At 41.5% G+C, this 17,922-nt stretch overlaps 2 protein-coding genes across 2 annotated transcripts; one reads left to right on the top strand and one right to left on the bottom strand.

Annotated features, from left to right (window-relative positions):
• The first annotated feature begins 35 nt into the window (after positions 1–35).
• LOC136442815 (ATP-dependent RNA helicase DDX55-like) lies at positions 36–9,479 on the top strand. The gene is made up of 20 exons (XM_066439767.1): positions 36–418; positions 607–657; positions 1,576–1,662; positions 2,023–2,114; positions 2,316–2,378; positions 3,453–3,546; positions 3,720–3,775; positions 4,118–4,265; positions 4,531–4,572; positions 4,755–4,879; positions 5,115–5,204; positions 6,067–6,159; positions 6,454–6,568; positions 6,989–7,068; positions 7,340–7,428; positions 7,755–7,881; positions 8,171–8,249; positions 8,442–8,534; positions 8,718–8,783; positions 9,017–9,479. The coding sequence occupies exons 1-20, from the start codon at positions 323–325 to the stop codon at positions 9,092–9,094; spliced, it is 1,764 nt and encodes a 587-aa protein (XP_066295864.1). The 5' UTR covers positions 36–322; the 3' UTR covers positions 9,095–9,479.
• Positions 7,262–15,815, bottom strand: LOC136442800 (uncharacterized). Its single transcript, XM_066439732.1, has 11 exons — positions 15,539–15,815; positions 14,917–15,018; positions 14,518–14,652; positions 14,186–14,257; positions 13,605–13,826; positions 12,910–13,073; positions 12,330–12,525; positions 11,753–11,934; positions 11,237–11,418; positions 10,332–10,565; positions 7,262–9,853 (listed from the first exon to the last, which is right to left on the bottom strand). The coding sequence occupies exons 1-11, from the start codon at positions 15,798–15,800 to the stop codon at positions 9,589–9,591; spliced, it is 2,016 nt and encodes a 671-aa protein (XP_066295829.1). The 5' UTR covers positions 15,801–15,815; the 3' UTR covers positions 7,262–9,588.
• Between the last annotated feature and the right edge of the window lie 2,107 nt (positions 15,816–17,922).

Below are 17,922 nucleotides of genomic sequence, written 5' to 3'. Positions count from 1 at the left end.
AAGATGGCGCTCAAATTTTTGCACACGGCACTAAGATTTTGCGCACGAACCTCTGGCCTTCGTGAAAAACTTCCGGGGTCAATGCCTACCTAAACTTGATCCGTCAAATCTAAAGCAAAAAAAACGTAACAAATTGCCCTTTTGTATGCTTACCATGATACCAAACGTAACAAAACTGCTTCGCAATGCTGCAGAGCTTCACAAAGGACGCCACGCCACGTCGACCGATGCAGCCGGGCGGATGCAGCGTCATCTTCCTGACATATGACGTCATTTCTTGTTGGAAGGATGACCCGGACGTGAAAATCTGGGAGATGACAACATGGAGAACACATGGAGCGATCTGGAGGTGAAGCTGGGCGATCCGACGTATGACACACTAAAAGAGCTGGGGTTTCAACACATGACTCCCGTACAGGTGAAAAGGAAGACAATATAGTGAAGTTTGAAAGCATAACCTTTTGAAGCAGCTCTTAGATGAGAATAATTGAACGGTGAAGATTACAACTAACGTTACAGTACAAATTATGTTGGTACAAATTATGTGTAGTACAACATGTAACATGTCATGATCTCAAGACCCATTGATGTTTTGTCAACCTGCAGGCAGCCTGTATCCCGCTCTTCATGTCCAACAAAGATGTTGCAGCCGAAGCAGTAAGTCCAAGTTCATGTAACTTTCAATCAAGTACTGTAAAAGGGAAAATGTTAGCAGTGGTTTTCACTGCAAACTTAAAATCACTATGAATAAGCTAGTTCACGGTTGCTATTACGCATGTGCAGTGTCAAAGGTGAAGACCTCCGAGACGTAAACAAAACCCCTCGTGGCGTTGTTATGGAAATCAAGACAATGTCGAAGCGAGAACTGTTTGATACAAGCCAGGGGCCTTCACCTTTGACACTGCACATGCGTAGTAGCAACCGTGAACTAGCTTATATGTCTAGCCGGGGCGACTACAGAAGGACGATTTTACTTGTTATTATATATAGCCCTTCGTAGTCGTGGACCACTACATAGGCCAGATCCACTTTTTGTAACTCCTGAGTTGCTAAATCGGCCAGTAAGTGAGCTTGGAAATCAGGGAGAACAAGCATCGGGCCCGACGAGCAAGGAAAACAGCCGGCCGAGCAAAAACTGAATCTTTCCTATGAAGTGCGCCATGACTACAAAGGGCTAGTATATATGATAAGAAGTAAAAACACCCTCATGTTTGTAGTCGCCACGGCTACATACTAAATCATTACATGGCAGTTTCAACCGTGAACTTAACACCACTTCGAATCGCAGTGCGAACACTCTATTTTTTCCCTACCGCAAAATTAAATCACTGCAAACATTTCCCCTTTTACGGTAGCTGTTAGATTGGATTGAAACCTTAAACTGTTACCAAAAATGGTGTTTGATTATGAAAGCTTCATTATATACATGTATGTGTTTCATTTATAATTCATAGTACGTAGTGGTTATATATAGAAAAAGATCTTCCATCTCGCTCTCAGGATGGCTCCTAATAACCACCTCTGATCTACAACTTCAAGACGTTTAACAGTCTTTTCCTTGTTCCTATTTACCAGGTTACAGGCAGTGGTAAGACCTTGGCTTTTGTCATCCCCATCTTAGAGATTCTGCAGCGGAGAACAGAGAACTTAAGGAAACACGAAGTAAGTCTAATAGTTTAAGCTTGTGACACATAAATTTCACAGCACTGTAAAATTAAGATAGGTTTGAGATTGCAACTGAAACAATAGCATAATCAAAATGCTGGCAACAGGTTTCAGGTGTAATGAGTTCATGGTGAAGTCACCACAAAAACTGAAAACTTAACTTTGAAATACAGCAAATTTTTTAAAACTTACAGTAGTAGTAGTGAGATGCTTGTAAACCCATTCCTATGTGAAGGAATGTAGTCCCCGGTATGACATTTTTGAGCCATAGCACTTTATGTTATAGGAGTTTGTTCCTATCCATCATTCACAGCAATGAAGGGTACCAGTATAATTGTCTTCTTGGTTGTGTTCTAGGTTGGAGCTTTAATCATCACACCCACCAGAGAGCTTGCCCTGCAGATAGATGAAGTCTTATCAGCTTTCACAAAAAGACTCCCACAGCTGAGGTTTGGATTACCTTTGGATCTTTTGGATACCGTTTTTACCACGGAATATCTTGCTGAATAAGTTGTTTCAACTTGTCTGAATCCTAAGTGGAAGTTATTGCCTTTTCGTTTTATGAAGCCACTTAAATTAGTGGAGCAGAGATGATTTATGAAATTGTTTACAAACTGTTTCTTATGTGTTGTTTTTCAAATATTTTCCAGTCAACTTCTTCTGATTGGAGGAGGAAATCCTGTGGCAGACATCAAGAAGTACCAAGAGAATGGGTAGGATGGATTGACTACTAGTACTACATGTATATAGAGTTTATACAGTGTTTATATCAGTGTTTGAATTGCTCAGTCTGTTTTAGTATATCAGGGACTCACTCGCTGGCTTGAATCAAGCCTTACCCATGAAATTCAAGTTGATTTGATAGGTCAAAGGAAAGTGATCTTGATCCAGTTTAGCTCACTGAAGAGCTAATCTTCCACTGGTCTTGAGAGAGAAGACAGATGCTAAGTACTGTACAGTGTTTACAGGTTCATTGTACTGGTGAAATTCCCCTAGCTCTTTTCGACAAGCACAATGAATATTGAACCACAGCTTAACGTCCCATCCCAAGGACTGCGACCCTTTCCGGTAGCGTGCATGCCGGGTGAGTAACTTCTAGTTCCAGAGGCAAGATCCCTTAAGCCCCCGTCACAAATAAGAAATTCAGCTTGGCTGACGTGTTGGCGAGCTTCAAATGTGCATTTTCGGCCGAAGTACAGCCGACGTCCTGTCGATTACGCGGGCTTTGGGCGACTTTCAGAAATAAAAGTTGATCCAAATATTGGCCTTTTACCAGGTTAGGCGATACTGACTTCCTCCATGTCCAAGAGATGGTACTATTTCATGGGGGATTTTTAGTTTTTAGTGTTCAACGGACGTCGCCCGAGATTTTAATTGGAAAATATGGTCAACGCTCAGGCGATTTTGAAATTCGGCGAGCTTCGGACGATCTACAAAGTCGGCCGACGCTCGCATAAATTGTGACGCTGGCTTAACCACTGGACTACGCACACTACGCACCTATGCACGCTATGCTACATTACGTCAAAAACATTAGGAATTCACAACCACATACATGTATCTACAAGAGCAGACGTTTCAGTGACTGTCTGTCACCTTCTGTAGGGCAATAATGACTGGTTCTACTTCACACTGCAGCTGTGAACTTTGTTGTTTACCAACCTGATGAAATCATTTACAGATTAGGAATTCAGTTTTTCTCAGTTTGCCCAACTCATAAACACAAATACGTATTATGCATATACTGCTAAATCATGTAAATGGTCATGGTTGAACACCTGTTGCAGGGCCAACATCATAGTGTGCACACCTGGACGACTAGAAGACATCCTTCGTAGGAAAGAAGACGGCCTAAACCTGGCAGGACATCTCAAGTCTTTGGTAAGATGCAGATCTGGAGAATATGATAAGTACTCAGATTTGTTGGGTTGAATGTTCCTTTTTGTTGACATACATGTGAAACATTTATGCTACAAAAGCCACCTACATGTACAATGTATTTCCTTTAGTCATGCACTGCTTGCTTTTACCCTGATGACTCTTTTCCTTTGCAGGAAGTGCTAGTTCTGGATGAGGCAGACAGACTGCTGGACATGGGGTTTGAGTTAAGGTAGGAAGTGATTTATATGTATGTACTATGTAATTGCTATATAGTATGTTCTAATGATGCTGTTCTATAACAGATAAGACAGACATGTCATTAAGATTCATGATAGGTAACCAGCATAGTACCTGTAATTTGTAGAGGTTAATGTTCATTCGTATGCAACTCTTGTTAGGTTATCTTAAAATCACTAACCTTTGGCATAGTTTGCAATGAAATATATGAAAATAAAGGAAAATACTTACTGTGACTTTGAACGTATAATGGCTCAAATGCTCTCAGCAAAGCATTTTTTATGCCCTGTCTAAAGTTGCCATATGACAATGCATGTTTGTTATGTTGTTTTAGCATCAACACCATCCTGTCCTACCTGCCCAAACAGCGGAGGACAGGTCTGTTCTCAGCCACTCAGACAAAAGAGGTGGAAGCTCTGGTCAGAGCTGGGCTCAGAAACCCAGTCAGAATCACAGTCAAGGAGAAAAACGTGGCAGAAAATGTAAGTATCCAATTCATTACATTGCTTCTGTGTAAATTAGTGTAACTGTAAATGTACATAGCATTATTCCTTGCCACTCTTGTCTTGTACCTTCTTTCATATACATCATTTCAAATTTCCATTATCAAATTAAGAAATGCTTTATGTGTAACTTTAACTTTATGTGTAGAAAGTTGCACTCCCTACCTGTAATTCTGAATATTTCTCCTGCTAATGAAAGATGTCATGTGTATTTGAAAGACTATTGTTTTCTTTTTCTTTTCAGGTACAACAAAGAACACCAGCTACATTAGACAACCTTTACATGGTAACTACTGTAGCATTTCAATAATTTCATTGCAACAATGTTATTCAATGGAAGATTATAGATAAAAGATGTTATATACATATCATGTGTTTGTTATCTTTGTATCATTATGGATCCATTTTGAAGTATTTGGTGTGACAGAATTTCAAGCTTATAATGAAGTTCCATTTTTCACTTACCAGATGTGCAGGAGTGACGAGAAGTTTAACCACCTGGTAGCCTTCCTACGTTGCCATGGCAACGAGAAGCACATGGTGTTCTTCAGCACCTGTGCAGGGGTAGACTACTTCTCCAGTGCTCTCAGGGAGTAAGTGAAGTTTGCTGTCCAAGTATTAGCTCGCAAGATGCAAGACACAGTGGAAAAAGATTAAGAAAGCTTGAATGACTTCAGATGCAAAAACCAGTGGCTGATGTTGATGATTTCTCTCTTGTGTGCCAGTGTTTTTTTCAACATATTTGAAAGACAAAGGAGGTACTAATAGAACCTCCTTAAAAAGACGACGACTTGGGTTCATGATTTCTGTCATTCTGTTTGTTTCCAGACTTCTTAAGATCACAAGAGTCATGTCGATCCATGGGAAAATGAAGCAGAAGAGAAACAAGATCTTTGCACAGTTCAGACAGGCAGAAAGGTATTTTTGCATCTTTATAGTTTCTAGAATTATGAGTTAGGATTCCTTTGATAGCACTCTAACAGTAGGATGTTATATATAGGATGGTAAGTTGGTAACAGTTACAGTAGTGTGCTTGTTTTAAAGGGCAGAAGACACCAATGATGTCAACATTAAGAATTTCCTGAAATAACATGAAACAAAATACTATTGTTTAATATTATAGAAATGTTCACAACATATTCGCACTTCGGATGTTATTGAACATCGAACCATGAAAACATCATATGTACCTCCAGCTTTTTATTCTTCCCACCAGGTGATTACATTAATCAGTGACTTACCTGCTCATGACGTCACAAGAACATGGCAGCCGATTTGGAACTTTGCACAGTGGCTCGGAAAGAACGTTATTTTTACAAGAAAACGAAATAGATATTGTTATGTCATTTAATTAAATGTTATCACGATAATTAAGCACTGTTTGCTCATTAAATAGTTTTTCGCAAGTGCACCTGGTAGGAAAAACGAGCTGGATCAATGGAAGTATGGTTTCTGTGTTTCAATGTTAGATAACATCAGAAGGGTGTGTATTTGTTTTAAACGTTTATATTCCTTCAATGATGCTACTAGTATTCCTATTTCAGATAATAAAAAAATGTTGTATTTTGGTGTCTTATGCCCTTTAATATAGGATGGAAATAGCATAGCTGCAGGACAGAAGTTATAAAATACCCCCTCTCAGGAGAGATTTGCACTTTATGTCTTTAAAAACCTACAACGAAAGCAGTACAATTAATTCCGGTTTGTCCGTCACACATTCTGTATGAGAATTGAGGACCTTCTATTGACCTTCTTGAGCCCTGTTTCTGTACATTTACAGTGGAGTTCTGGTGTGTACTGATGTCATGGCCAGAGGGGTGGATATCCCAGAGGTCAACTGGGTTCTGCAGTTTGATCCACCGAGTAATGCAAGGTGAGGAAGATATTACTGATTAACATGAAACCAAAATGGTCAACCTGGTTATTGGTTCACTTGCCAAATGTATACATAAATAGATACATGTACGCACACTTATGTACATATAATTGTATCAAAAAGATTTATACCTTCTGCAAAAATTACAATTTGCTATACTAGTATTTATTCAACCCCAATGGAGTGAAGTATTTGTTTTTAGCTTTTCTGCCATTTTTGTATGTGAGACTGGAAGGGTTGTAAGGCACTATGGATAAGGGGTTGAAGTTTGCCATCTCTTATTGCTGACAGTGCCTTTGTACATCGGAGTGGTCGCACAGCCAGGATGGGTCGGGAGGGTAGCGCTGTGGTGTTCCTACTGCCTGAGGAGGACACGTACATAGAGTTTATAGCTATCAACCAAAAGGTGAGCTTTGATATTGTCATATAGAAAATTTTTGTTGTTTTAGCTATGATCTTTTAAGCATGCGGTTCAGGAGATTTTTTCATTCTCTCTGTTTTGTCCATTTTTTTGTCAATAGAAAATGTTGTTTTAGGTGCTATAAATTCAATATTGCGGTAGGTAATTTTAGCAGTTAGGGGGAAAAGAGAATAGTTCACGGCATTTAATTTTAACAGTGGGAAGAAACATTGTGAAATTTTAGGGGTAGACTAGTGACTGTTAAGTAGCTATCATTAAGTTACTGTTAACAAATCAAGAATTATGGTATGATCTTTAGACATTTGATTCAAAGAGATTTTCTTCTTTCTCTCTGTTTTGTCAATTTCTTCATACCAGCTGTAGTTTTTCTTGAATCTTTGTAACAAGTTCCTAACCTTTCTGCAGGTTACCCTGACACAGTACAGGCCTGATTATGAGGTGAAAGATGTGCTGCCAAAACTCAGGAAAATGGGCCTAAAGGACAGGTGAGAAAAACTCTAATGCCTTCACATATTAACCTTCTCCATGCTGCCTAACTCTGTAACCAATTGGGTGCCAAATGGCTTACTTCAGTGTGCTGAAGGTTAATCTGCTTTCCACAAATTTATAGAATTAATATTTATGGCTTGAAATTCCCAAAGAGACATACAGATACAATATATGTTGCACAAACATTGTATAATCATTAGTGTGTTTTTACATTTAATGATTTCCTATGAAGTTCAAAAACAACATCTCAACTTTACCACACCCCAGGGCCATGTATGAGATGGCCATGCGGGCGTTCGTGTCCTTTGTACAGTTCTACCGCAAACACGAGTGCAGCCTTATCTTCAGGTTCAAGGGTAAGAAACCTGTCTTGTTGTATTTATCTTAATAGTGAAGTGAACTTTATTGCTCAACAATCGTACATGGTACAATGTATGGCATGAAATCAACAATCTGTTCTACAAGGCTAATCTATCCTACAATTCTAAGTACAAATCTCTTCTATTTCAGCTCATTGTAAACAAACAAAGTGTAAAGTGTCACATGTCAATAAAAAATCCTACATTTCTGTCAGTATAGTAACAGAGATATTTGACTAAAAGATTACAATGACATTTTCAAAATTTCATTATGTGTCTTTCCGTACTAAAAGTGATCGGTACAATAATGTTTTGTTTCCCAGATCTCAACATCCCCAGCTTGGCCCAAGGATTTGGACTGTTGAAAATTCCCAGGATGCCTGAGCTGAGAGGCCAACAGTTCCCAGAATTCATTGCTGCAGATGTTGACATCAGCAACATTCCATACAAGTAAGATTGAGTCTTGTTCTCTGATTTTCCAAATTCATGTACACCACATTGGAAGCTCTGTTTAAACTTATCACTTGGGGTTATTGGGGTATAGTCAAGTGTCACATGTGATTGGAAAGAATAGGCCTTCCCCATATCATGCAATTTTTACTTCTGATAACTTGATGTTATAGATTTTGATTTTCAAACTATCTAGTGTCTTTCCAGGTGGCTTGTATTAGCAGTTGGGGCTAGTAATTTGTCGTGCACAGATTTGGAGTAAGAGTAACTTCTCATTCTTCTTTCACAGAGACAAGCAAAGGGAGAAGTTAAGGCAGCAGAGGCTTAGAGAAGGTGTCGCTAAAGACAAGAAGAAATTCAAACCAAAGGTGGGTTTTCAAGTCAGAGCATCTTTTGTGTAGATCTTTTTTTTTTAAGGAAACATTCTACTTGTGCTGTGCAGGAAAGTTGTGGGATATGAAGAGTGACAATTAGAAGACAATCTTTGATTTAGTATTTAGGCTAAAAAAACAGCTACTCAAGCAACTGGATAAGATTTTGTATTTGTTTTGTCTTCATAGTCGTCATCCTGGTCTCAGCAGAAAGAAGCCAAAGGAAGAAAGCAAGACAAAAGAATGAGAAAAGAAATGGCTGGGAAAAGAAAGGTAGAACAGGTAAGCAAAAGGATGCTACAAAAAGTTTACTCCTATCAAGTTAGTGGGATTTGAAAAGAATGTATGAAAAAAAACATGATTTGTCAGAAATACAAAAATTAGTCAGTTTCCAATTATGGCTTTCTTGAATGTTGTATTTTGTTAATATTGTTGCTTTCTCACAATTTTAATTTGTTGATTCAGACAGAGGATGACTTGGCTGAGTTGGCACGAGATACAAGGTTATTAAAGAAGCTGAAGAAGGGAAAGGTTAGTGTGATGACGATTTGATCAAATAATGACTTACAATCATAACTTGAGCCATACTTGAGCATACTATAGTACAAATAGATGCAGAAGTTTTGCAATGTCATTAAAAAATGTGTCTTTTTTCTATGTTTTGATACTGTAATTTCTGTTCAAATTGTGGACATATTTGACAGTGATCTCTAAGTTGTATTCTTTGACAATATGAGGTACAGATTTCCTGTTTTTGTGTCCAGATTACTGCAGACAGCTGTGACAAGGAGCTGCTGGGAGAGAGGAGTGGAGGAGAGAGTGAAGAGGATGTGGAAGGTTGATTGTCTTAGACAATTCTTAGACGATTCAGATACAGAGGTCCTAGAAAGGCTACATTTGAAAATTGCACAGAAATGGCATTCTTCAGAACTGAGAAATGCCACGAAGTCCACTAAAACTGCTGTTTAAGGCATTTCTCCATGACCAAATTTTTTTAATTCTAATTTTTAAGTTATCCTTGTTTTCTATACTGATTTGTTATGATTTTGTAAGGGCTCCCTTGGAAATCAATTACTCATTTCTTTGTAAATCCTGTGAAGACTTTCAAGAAAAATTACTTGTACCATATTTTCAGAAATAACTATATGTCACATATTGCCAGGTAAAGAAACAATGGTCCTTTCAGGTACCTAAATATCAATGGAATAAAGTCTGAACAAAAAACAAGACCATCTCATATTTTTTATTTTCATACCTTTTTGAATCATCCATAACAATAGACGTCCCTCGTATGATGAGGACGTTGTCAGTAATTATAGCAGCTTTCTCGTAATCTTCAGTCGTCCTTCAATAACTCAATGGGTCCGTGGACCAATGGGATACCCTGATAGCTGATGTCACTCCTTACTTCCCTGCGACTGACATGGCCACATCCCTGGGCACACCTGGAGTCCTTGTCCGACGCCACGCACACGAGCACCTGACAGTGCAGCACGACTGACCCCGAGGACACACCTACAAACTTGAAGGCCTGGAACCCGAACCGTTGGGCCGACAGGACGTCAGAGGTGACAGCCTGGAATGTCGGATCCACACCACAGCTGGAAGGAAGATATTTTTGTGACATATTAATCACAACTCTTTAACCCAACCAAGGGATGTTGTTCAGTACGCAGACAAAAACAAGCTGGACAATATGCCTGTATGTGTCAAAGAACTTTCCACTATCTTAGGTTTGGAGCCTTTATAATAGTTGTAACAATGTGAAGGATAGGATGTTTTGCATGAAGAAGCAGCTACTTTCTTATTGATTGATTGAACGATCAATCTTTTTGTTGGAATTGAACTAAAAGAATGATCCACTGCTCACCGAATTTCGTTCTATCTGCATAACGTGACATCACAAAAGCAGTGGATTGCTCATTCCTTGACAAAGACTGGAGCTGGTCAGTTTAAAATTTGGGTAAGTCCAATTTTTGTGTTGGCAATTGCAGTTCAACTTTGATTCAGAATAACTTCTACCAGATGAACACAGATGAACTTTCAAGTGAACTAAAAGAATGTTAAAGAGTGACATGCCCGTCCTTGATGATGTCATACAGCAGTGGCCCGGCAGTGTCCTCAGCTGTGGGAGTTGCCCAGCAGTCCAGAGCAAACACCTGCAGGTCGGGGTCGGCAGAGTACAGCTGGATCTGTACGTACACCATGTCACATACCCGCACACTCAGCGGCTCACGGGCCGGCACCTGGTAGTCTGCGTCTGTGTAGAACGTCATCGTCAGGTGGAAATTCCCGTGTCCAGTGCTGTAGAATCTATGTAAAAACAAAGCCGCCATGTGCCAAATACAGAAAAGTTTCAGAATCAATGGGAGCATTGTCTGAGGAAACAAGACAGTTGAAAAGCCTGGGCCTACATGTACTTTGTGAAATATTGTGTCAATGTTTTTACTGAGCTCAGGTGATTGATAAATCCTTCTGTGCTGGTTTTGCAAATATTTGAATGACCCATAATGTAGTTTTACATAACTTTTCTGTTCTCGTCAGATGTGCTTGCCATCTTAGACTGGCCCTGGCTGGATATACATGTAATACTGTGTAGCCCTCAAGGGAGTGAAGTATTGTTTTTGGCTTGGCTATCTGTGTGTGTGCTTCAGTTTGGCAATCCAAAATGCAGAGTTGTGTTTTTTTCACACGATTCATGATGAGATAGAGGGTCTGGACAAGTGACAATATTTATTTGTCAGTAGTAACATTTAACCCCCCCATTAACATTAATTCGCCAGGTAACATAAATCCGCCACTTTGCAAGACATGTTTGAGAGATCTCTAGTGCAGCACCCCCCCAGGTATCCACAGTTTAGATATACAGGAGTGCATAAATTTGGTGGATGTTGGGTTGGAGATCTGTTTGGACGTATTTTTTCAGGGTGGCGGAATTATGTACCCTTGTGGAATTATGTTCAACTTAGTAGATGTTAACTCACCTTTCTGGCTCGGTGATGGCGTTGAAGGCTCCCGTGGTGGCGACCGTTCCCGTCCGGGCCATGCGGCAGGTGAACCTGACCTGCAGGCCGCACTGTTGGGCGGGACTACCGCCGGTGGGCGCGGCCACGAGATCCAGGTCCTCAACAACCGTGTTACTGTACACGATAGCGTCATCCGTTTCCTGGGAAAGTTGTGGCAAAAGAAAAAGATGGAAATATATATCTCTATTAAGTTTGATGGTGATGTAACAATGCAATACTGTCTTCAGAAGGCTGTCTACCACCCAAAACGTGTGACCATTGCATGTACTGGACACGAGATACAAAATCCAAATATTCTGCTGCAGTACCAAAGGAAAGCCGCTAGGGGACGAAAATTTAACTATTTATTTATATGTAAAAACATAACCACTTATGCTGTTAAACCACAAATCCACTGTATAGGCTCAACCTCAAACATCCGCTACCGAAAACATAACTGTCTTGGCGAAGGCAGTAAAGAATGGCCCAACTAACAGTTCTACTGGTGCCGCAACCATCCAGGTACGTCCACAGGGTCACGTGAGTAGCATTGCTGGTCGCTCTGCAGGATGGGTCTATCAGGCGCATGCGCCGCGCCTCCAGGTTTGGCAGCTGTGCGCGGGAGAGGTCGACCTGCATGTGGTAGGATGTGCACGTGACCGTCACGTTAGCGCCACCTGGAACAACATTTCGAAGAAAGCAATCAGAGACGTGGTAGACATGAGAGATGGCAGACTTCACCCACTCAGGGTAAAGTGCCCTCTGTCAGAACATACAGAAACTCCAAAACCAGGAAAGGTCCCGGTGTACAAGGATTAGTCCCAATCAGACTACATAGGTCACTAGAAAAATAGTAGAAATTGGCCAAATAGACAGATAACACGAAAGAGGATTTAGCTCGCCTTAGGAATACAGTTTTTACTCCACAAACTGTTCTCCTTTCATCGACCTATGGCTGGCCTACTCTTTTGGCATGGTTATTTCATTTGGCCAATTTCTACTGTTTTTCTAGCGACCTATGGAGTCTGGTAGAGACTACACAAGGATTTAAGGCCTGTACTGGCAGTCTCACCGAGACAAACGCTCTGCTGTATCGAATCTTGTAGAGACAGCATCATGAGCGAGTCGAAGTCCCTGACGTGGTACACCTTGGAGCTGTCGCTGGCGGCGGTCTCCAGCTCCGCCTCGTCCACGGCCTCCCCCACCCCCACCGCGTACACCACCACGCCGGCCGAGTGGAGCTCCTGGGCTGCCGTCCACACGGATATCTGTGTGTGGATAGCAAAATTAGTTCTGTTCGTTGTGTATGGTGTACTGAATCTCACAGCGCTTTCCTCACCCCTCACCGACCGAGTAGAACTCCCGACCATACGAAAATTATATCAAAGTGGCTGGCAAAACCCGCCTTTCATAAGAAAAGGTAACGTTAAATTTGTTCGTTCTTTCGATCGTTCAAACCCTTGTAGTACCTAGTTGCACATAGGGCAGCAAGTTTCCTTGCTGTTTCAGTAGCAGGTCTAGGGTATATTTTACAGGGAGGGGGTGCTAGCCCTTCCCCTACTGGTATAGTGGGTTATGACATTAAAATAAATCTATAAATTTGGGGGGTAAACAGCTAATTATAATTGAAGAAGCTGTTCAGAAAGTTGGACCTGTGACTCGGGTGAGCTCCTGCCGTCCGTGATGAGGATGACTATCCGGGGAACACCCTGTGTCTCCGGGCGGGCCCCGTACAGCTCCGAGAACAGCCGTCTATTCGTGAAGACCAGGGCCTTGCCGATCTCTGTCCCAGGACCGTCCATGTAGCGGATCCGAGCTGGTTTCGTACAGACGCGCGCGGTACAAAGTTAATTGATATACGTAAACACTTAAAAAAATTAACTTAGACGTCAGAGCTAACTCCCATCTGAATAGACTTTACCACAATTTAAACTATTAAAAAAACGGCAAATACGTAACAACGTGAATCAGCAAAAACAGACATAACTTAGGATTTGAAAAGAGTTCTATTTTAACAGTTGTATGGCGATATTATTCTCCAAGCAGAGGTTTTGGTCGGGGGCAAGTAGTGGCCGGGTTTTTTTTTACGTTGGCCAACGTAAAAAAAACCCGGCCACTACTTGCCCCCGACCAAAACCTCTGCTTGGAGAATATGGCGATATGGAGAAAATCGAGAAGTGTTTTCTGCTAATGAAGGTGTTTCAGCACCAAGGTCGGACCAGCCGTCAACAAAGACCCACAGAGAAAACTCTCATTGTGTTGGTCAGTTTGTTAGGCTATGGGGCAATCGTTTGAGTGTTGTGTAATATAAGCTACAGGGCTAGTAGCAAAGATGAAGTATTTGTACCTATGGCGTTCCTGAGGTCTGTTCCGTCCAGGTAATCTCCCAGGTGGAACTCGGCCTGTACCATCCAGGCGAACTGCACCACGCCCACACGCGTCTGCGCCGCGCCGATGTCGAACCCGTCCACCATGTCGCGCACGAACTTCTTGGACTTCTCGAACTCCAGCGGGCCCACACTGGCCGAGCCGTCAATCACGAAGGCCAGGTCAATCGGGGTACTGCACTCTGGGAACGAGATCGAGGGGGTCAGTATAGGTGCTGTCCTGGCAAATACAGTGCTAACCTTCTGGCCTTCGTTGAGACTCCCTCTGGCCGGCAATAAGAAAAACAATGTATGTAATAGGAAAACGTACTTAAAAAAACACAGCCGGAGGCTAATAATCTTCTTTGCAATGTGGAAACAACTTGAGCTGAGCTATGTAATAAATTGTACTATCGATGCCACTATGTTCAATTCTTATTCTTTAATGAGAGAGCACATCACAAGAGAAATGGATGGTGTCATTATGTTTTGATCATGATCAAATTATTCATATGTCTAATGTAGGCATAACAAGATCCTGTATTAAAAGTGCATACAGTACCGACTGTTGGTGTGCGATGTCTGGATGCCAACAGGAAGGGGTTGAAAGGTGGTGCTGGATAAAACGGTGCATCTGAAAAACATGTTTTGTTTGTGATTAATACATGTTTACAAACATTAACGATGGCCGATTATAGGTACATAATTATAAAGCAGGTCATCGCAGGATAAATGTTTGTAATGAAACGTCAAAATTAAGGTAGATAAATAAACAAATACAAATAATGATTACAGTGATTTGCGATTTTCAAAAAAAAGCAAACTTTATCAACAAGGTCCTGATAGAAAGTTGGGATTATTTAATCTGTAGTAAAAGTACAAAAAGTACGTTACCGTCGCACTTCCTCGGGATCCGTGTCCTACACTGACCGGCAGGGCACCTGCAGAGCGGGGATGGCCGCTGGGCGGCGCAGTTACCAATGTCGCATTCACAGCCAAGATCTGGGTACCCCAGGGAGCCACACCGGTCTGTACGCCCATGGAAACAATAAAACACAACCTCAGATCAATCTGAATTACAGCAGGACGGGATCACAGCATAACGTTAGATGGTTTCAAAGTTCACGATAGTCCCGACTCGTTCAAACACTAGGCGAGTCCATTTTACGCGTGGGATGGCATACATTTCGCTGATGTATTGAAGTAAGATAAACGGATATACTTCTTAATTTAAACATTTTGTTCTTGCTCAGTTTCGAACGGGAAGACGTCCATGAGATGATTTGAGCTCACCGGCACAGTTGTCCTCGTCCCTCCCGTTGCGACAGTCCTCCGTCCCGTCACAGATCCAGAGCTGGGGGATGCTCTCCCCCTCCCCGCACCTGTACTCCCGGGCTGGGCGGACAATACATAAGCAGGACCAAAGCAAAGTAACGTTATCAGCGGGGCAACATGTTCCAAATCCTGGCTTATCGTCTTTTCTAATGCTTCCTTCGACACAAACTTTCAATTGGTTCGAACCACATTCTTAGGCATACGTCACTCAGAGAAGTGTCAGAATATCAACTTTAAATTTCATTTAGGTTAAGTTAAAGTCCTTCCCGCAATATAAAATCGATAGATATTTGAGTTTGGGGGTCTGGCATCCAGGCTACACCAGATGGCGCATAGGGCGGAGCTCATCTCCGTTTCAACAGCCCTTGGGCCACACAACTTTGTGTAATCACTACAGCAGGGGGCTAATTCACTGGTAGTGGTTTGTTTTTAACTGCCATACTCTTTCCCAAAGAGCTGAACAGAGAATGCAGTATGTACCATTTCGACTCGGTCGGTGAATACCGACTTGGCCACTGCAGCGGCCCGTTTAATTTCATGTAGTAATTAGGATACTTGTACATTTATCATAATAGATTACCAAACATCCCGAGCACCTTCCTCTCGCTCGCCCTCCCGCGGAGGTCCTCGGTCTGCATCAGCCTGTCCTGTCGGCCGGTCTCGTTGGTTTCTTCCCCGGATGGTTGGAAAAATATACTTGCCCTGATTCGCCGCGGACTTTCTGGATTGTCTTGTTCATGGGGTAAATCGTCTAAATCAGCTGGGAGAGGATAAACCAATGCATACTCGTTAGTTGTGGCTTTAGTATGGGCAATTGTGGAGTCCAAACTAGCAATTACCATATATCTGCCATCAGCTGTGATGACAATATGTCGAATTTCCAAGTATTGCGAAGGAATTCCATAACTCAGTTTTCGTCAGCTCAGAGCTACTAGAAGACAAAACGGGGCTGTTGTGATCTTCTCTCCAATCCTAAAGGGTCACATTTCTTCTCTATCCTGAGTTAGCCACATATTACACTTCAGTTTGTTGCTTAATTTACGTCCGGAACCTGACGTCCATATCTCATGACCGGAGGATAATCTTATTATCACAATTCTTGTCGTATCTGCGAAACGTTAATTCCCAGCAATCGACATACCTTCAGTAGCCGCGTTCACTCGGAAACAGACTAACAGAACACAAAGGCCCTGACAGAGCCATCCTTTGCCACCCGGCATCATGGCGGACTCCTCCGACAACCACATGTCACAGCATGCTGTAGCCTTTGGAATTTTCGTGTGTGCATTCCTCTGCATTACCAAAACGATCATATTTTCTGTCAATCTATTGGTCCCCCTGTATCATACAGATGCTAATCATCTACCCACCCGTTAGTACAAATCTACCTGGCGAATGAAAAACGTGGACGCCTTCCGCAAGAGGACCTTTCGGAAGAATTTGAATCTTCACTTACAAATGTCTTCGAAATCCACTGTGCAAGTTCTCTTTCTTTGTATTAAAGTGGACTACGTGTACATCAATTGAAAATAATGCATTCAAAATGAAAATTGTAGAATGTGGCAAGTTCTAGGTTTAACCATCAAATATGGCGGACAAAATACGTCATCATCACGTGCGCTCAAAGACCAATTAAAGAATGTGTGATTCGGCTTTAGGGTGGCCAATGTAACGCCTCCGTTTTAAGGATTGCGAGATCGTTGTGCTGACTTTTAGAACACGTACGCCAGCATTCAATCAATATCTAAAAGATCACCATGTAGCTTATTTTTGTGCCGCTTTTGATAAGAAATCCGCACGCAAATGTGGTAAACAGTGGCATTAAATGTCAATTTCAGAAAGATTACAGCAACTAGAATATTTCCAGTTTTCAAGCCTCATAAAATGCTCTGGGTGCCTTTAACGAACAAAACTTTTATAAACCAATTTCATCAGTAGCAAATGTGTGTACACATACTAAGCATTGGACTGTTGTGTATAGCATAATAAACAGGTTCTTTGAGATGGTTACGCTGCCCAGTGGAACAGTCTTCTGCACGGTAAGTAAATTAAGTAGCGACCTTTAACTTCAGGAAACACACGAAGTGTGTATGTATAGGCAGATTCACGATCAGTATCATAGCCAACGCTAAGCCTTAATCATGTGAGCAACTTTCAGGTATAAAAAGTAACAAAAGTAGTCTCTCATGAAAAAGTCAGGAAACAACAGCTGTTTTCTTGGGTTCCCTCCCAGAAATGCCACTGACAAGCCCGAACCTCCACAAGGTGTCAACGCAAACAGGTCGCCAAACCATCTTTGTCTAGAAACTCCTATGGGTCACTAGTGGTGACACTAGCCCTACCATGGTGGCCAATGGAGAATCCTGGATACAATTCGTGGTTACTAGTAACTATACATTTGTGATAAGCAGTTGAGTGCTAATAGCAGGTTGTTCAGAACAGTTGCCCTGTCCGTAGATTCAGCATTGGGGTGAAAATAGCTGATACACTAGCTACTGTATGCTTTACTGGGTGGGATCTGGTAGAACTGGCTCTCTTAACACTTTTGTGTTCAGGCCATTGCTTTTGTTAGACTATGTGTACACGTGTAAGGCCATGTTGACTCGGTTATATGGATGGCATCCTCTTGGAACCCCAAAACTGATGAAGTGCGTGAAAAAAAGTTTGGCAAAAAAAATGCGTTCATTATGAAATTTATGTGGCCAGGAAGGATGAACAAATGAATTAACAGAGTATGGTATGCCAAACTGATTCATTCTGGTTCTCTCAAATCTTCTTCGACTTTGGCATTCTACGCATTAGCATCTGCTTTCCGATACATTTTTGCAATTTACGGCATCTGCTTTATACAATTTACAGTATGGTTGAAAACTTTTCTTTTTGGAAATGAATGAAAATTGCTGCACGCATGGATGTCATCCATACAATCAAATCACCATGGCTTTAGTGATTATAAAACACTTG

The sequence above is a fragment of the Branchiostoma lanceolatum genome, chromosome 1 (assembly GCF_035083965.1).
Source record: "Branchiostoma lanceolatum isolate klBraLanc5 chromosome 1, klBraLanc5.hap2, whole genome shotgun sequence".
In the NCBI taxonomy this organism is placed as follows: Eukaryota; Metazoa; Chordata; class Leptocardii; order Amphioxiformes; family Branchiostomatidae; genus Branchiostoma; species Branchiostoma lanceolatum.
The sequence above is the reverse complement of the archived record's forward strand: the minus strand, read 5'-3'. Positions and strand labels throughout refer to the sequence as shown.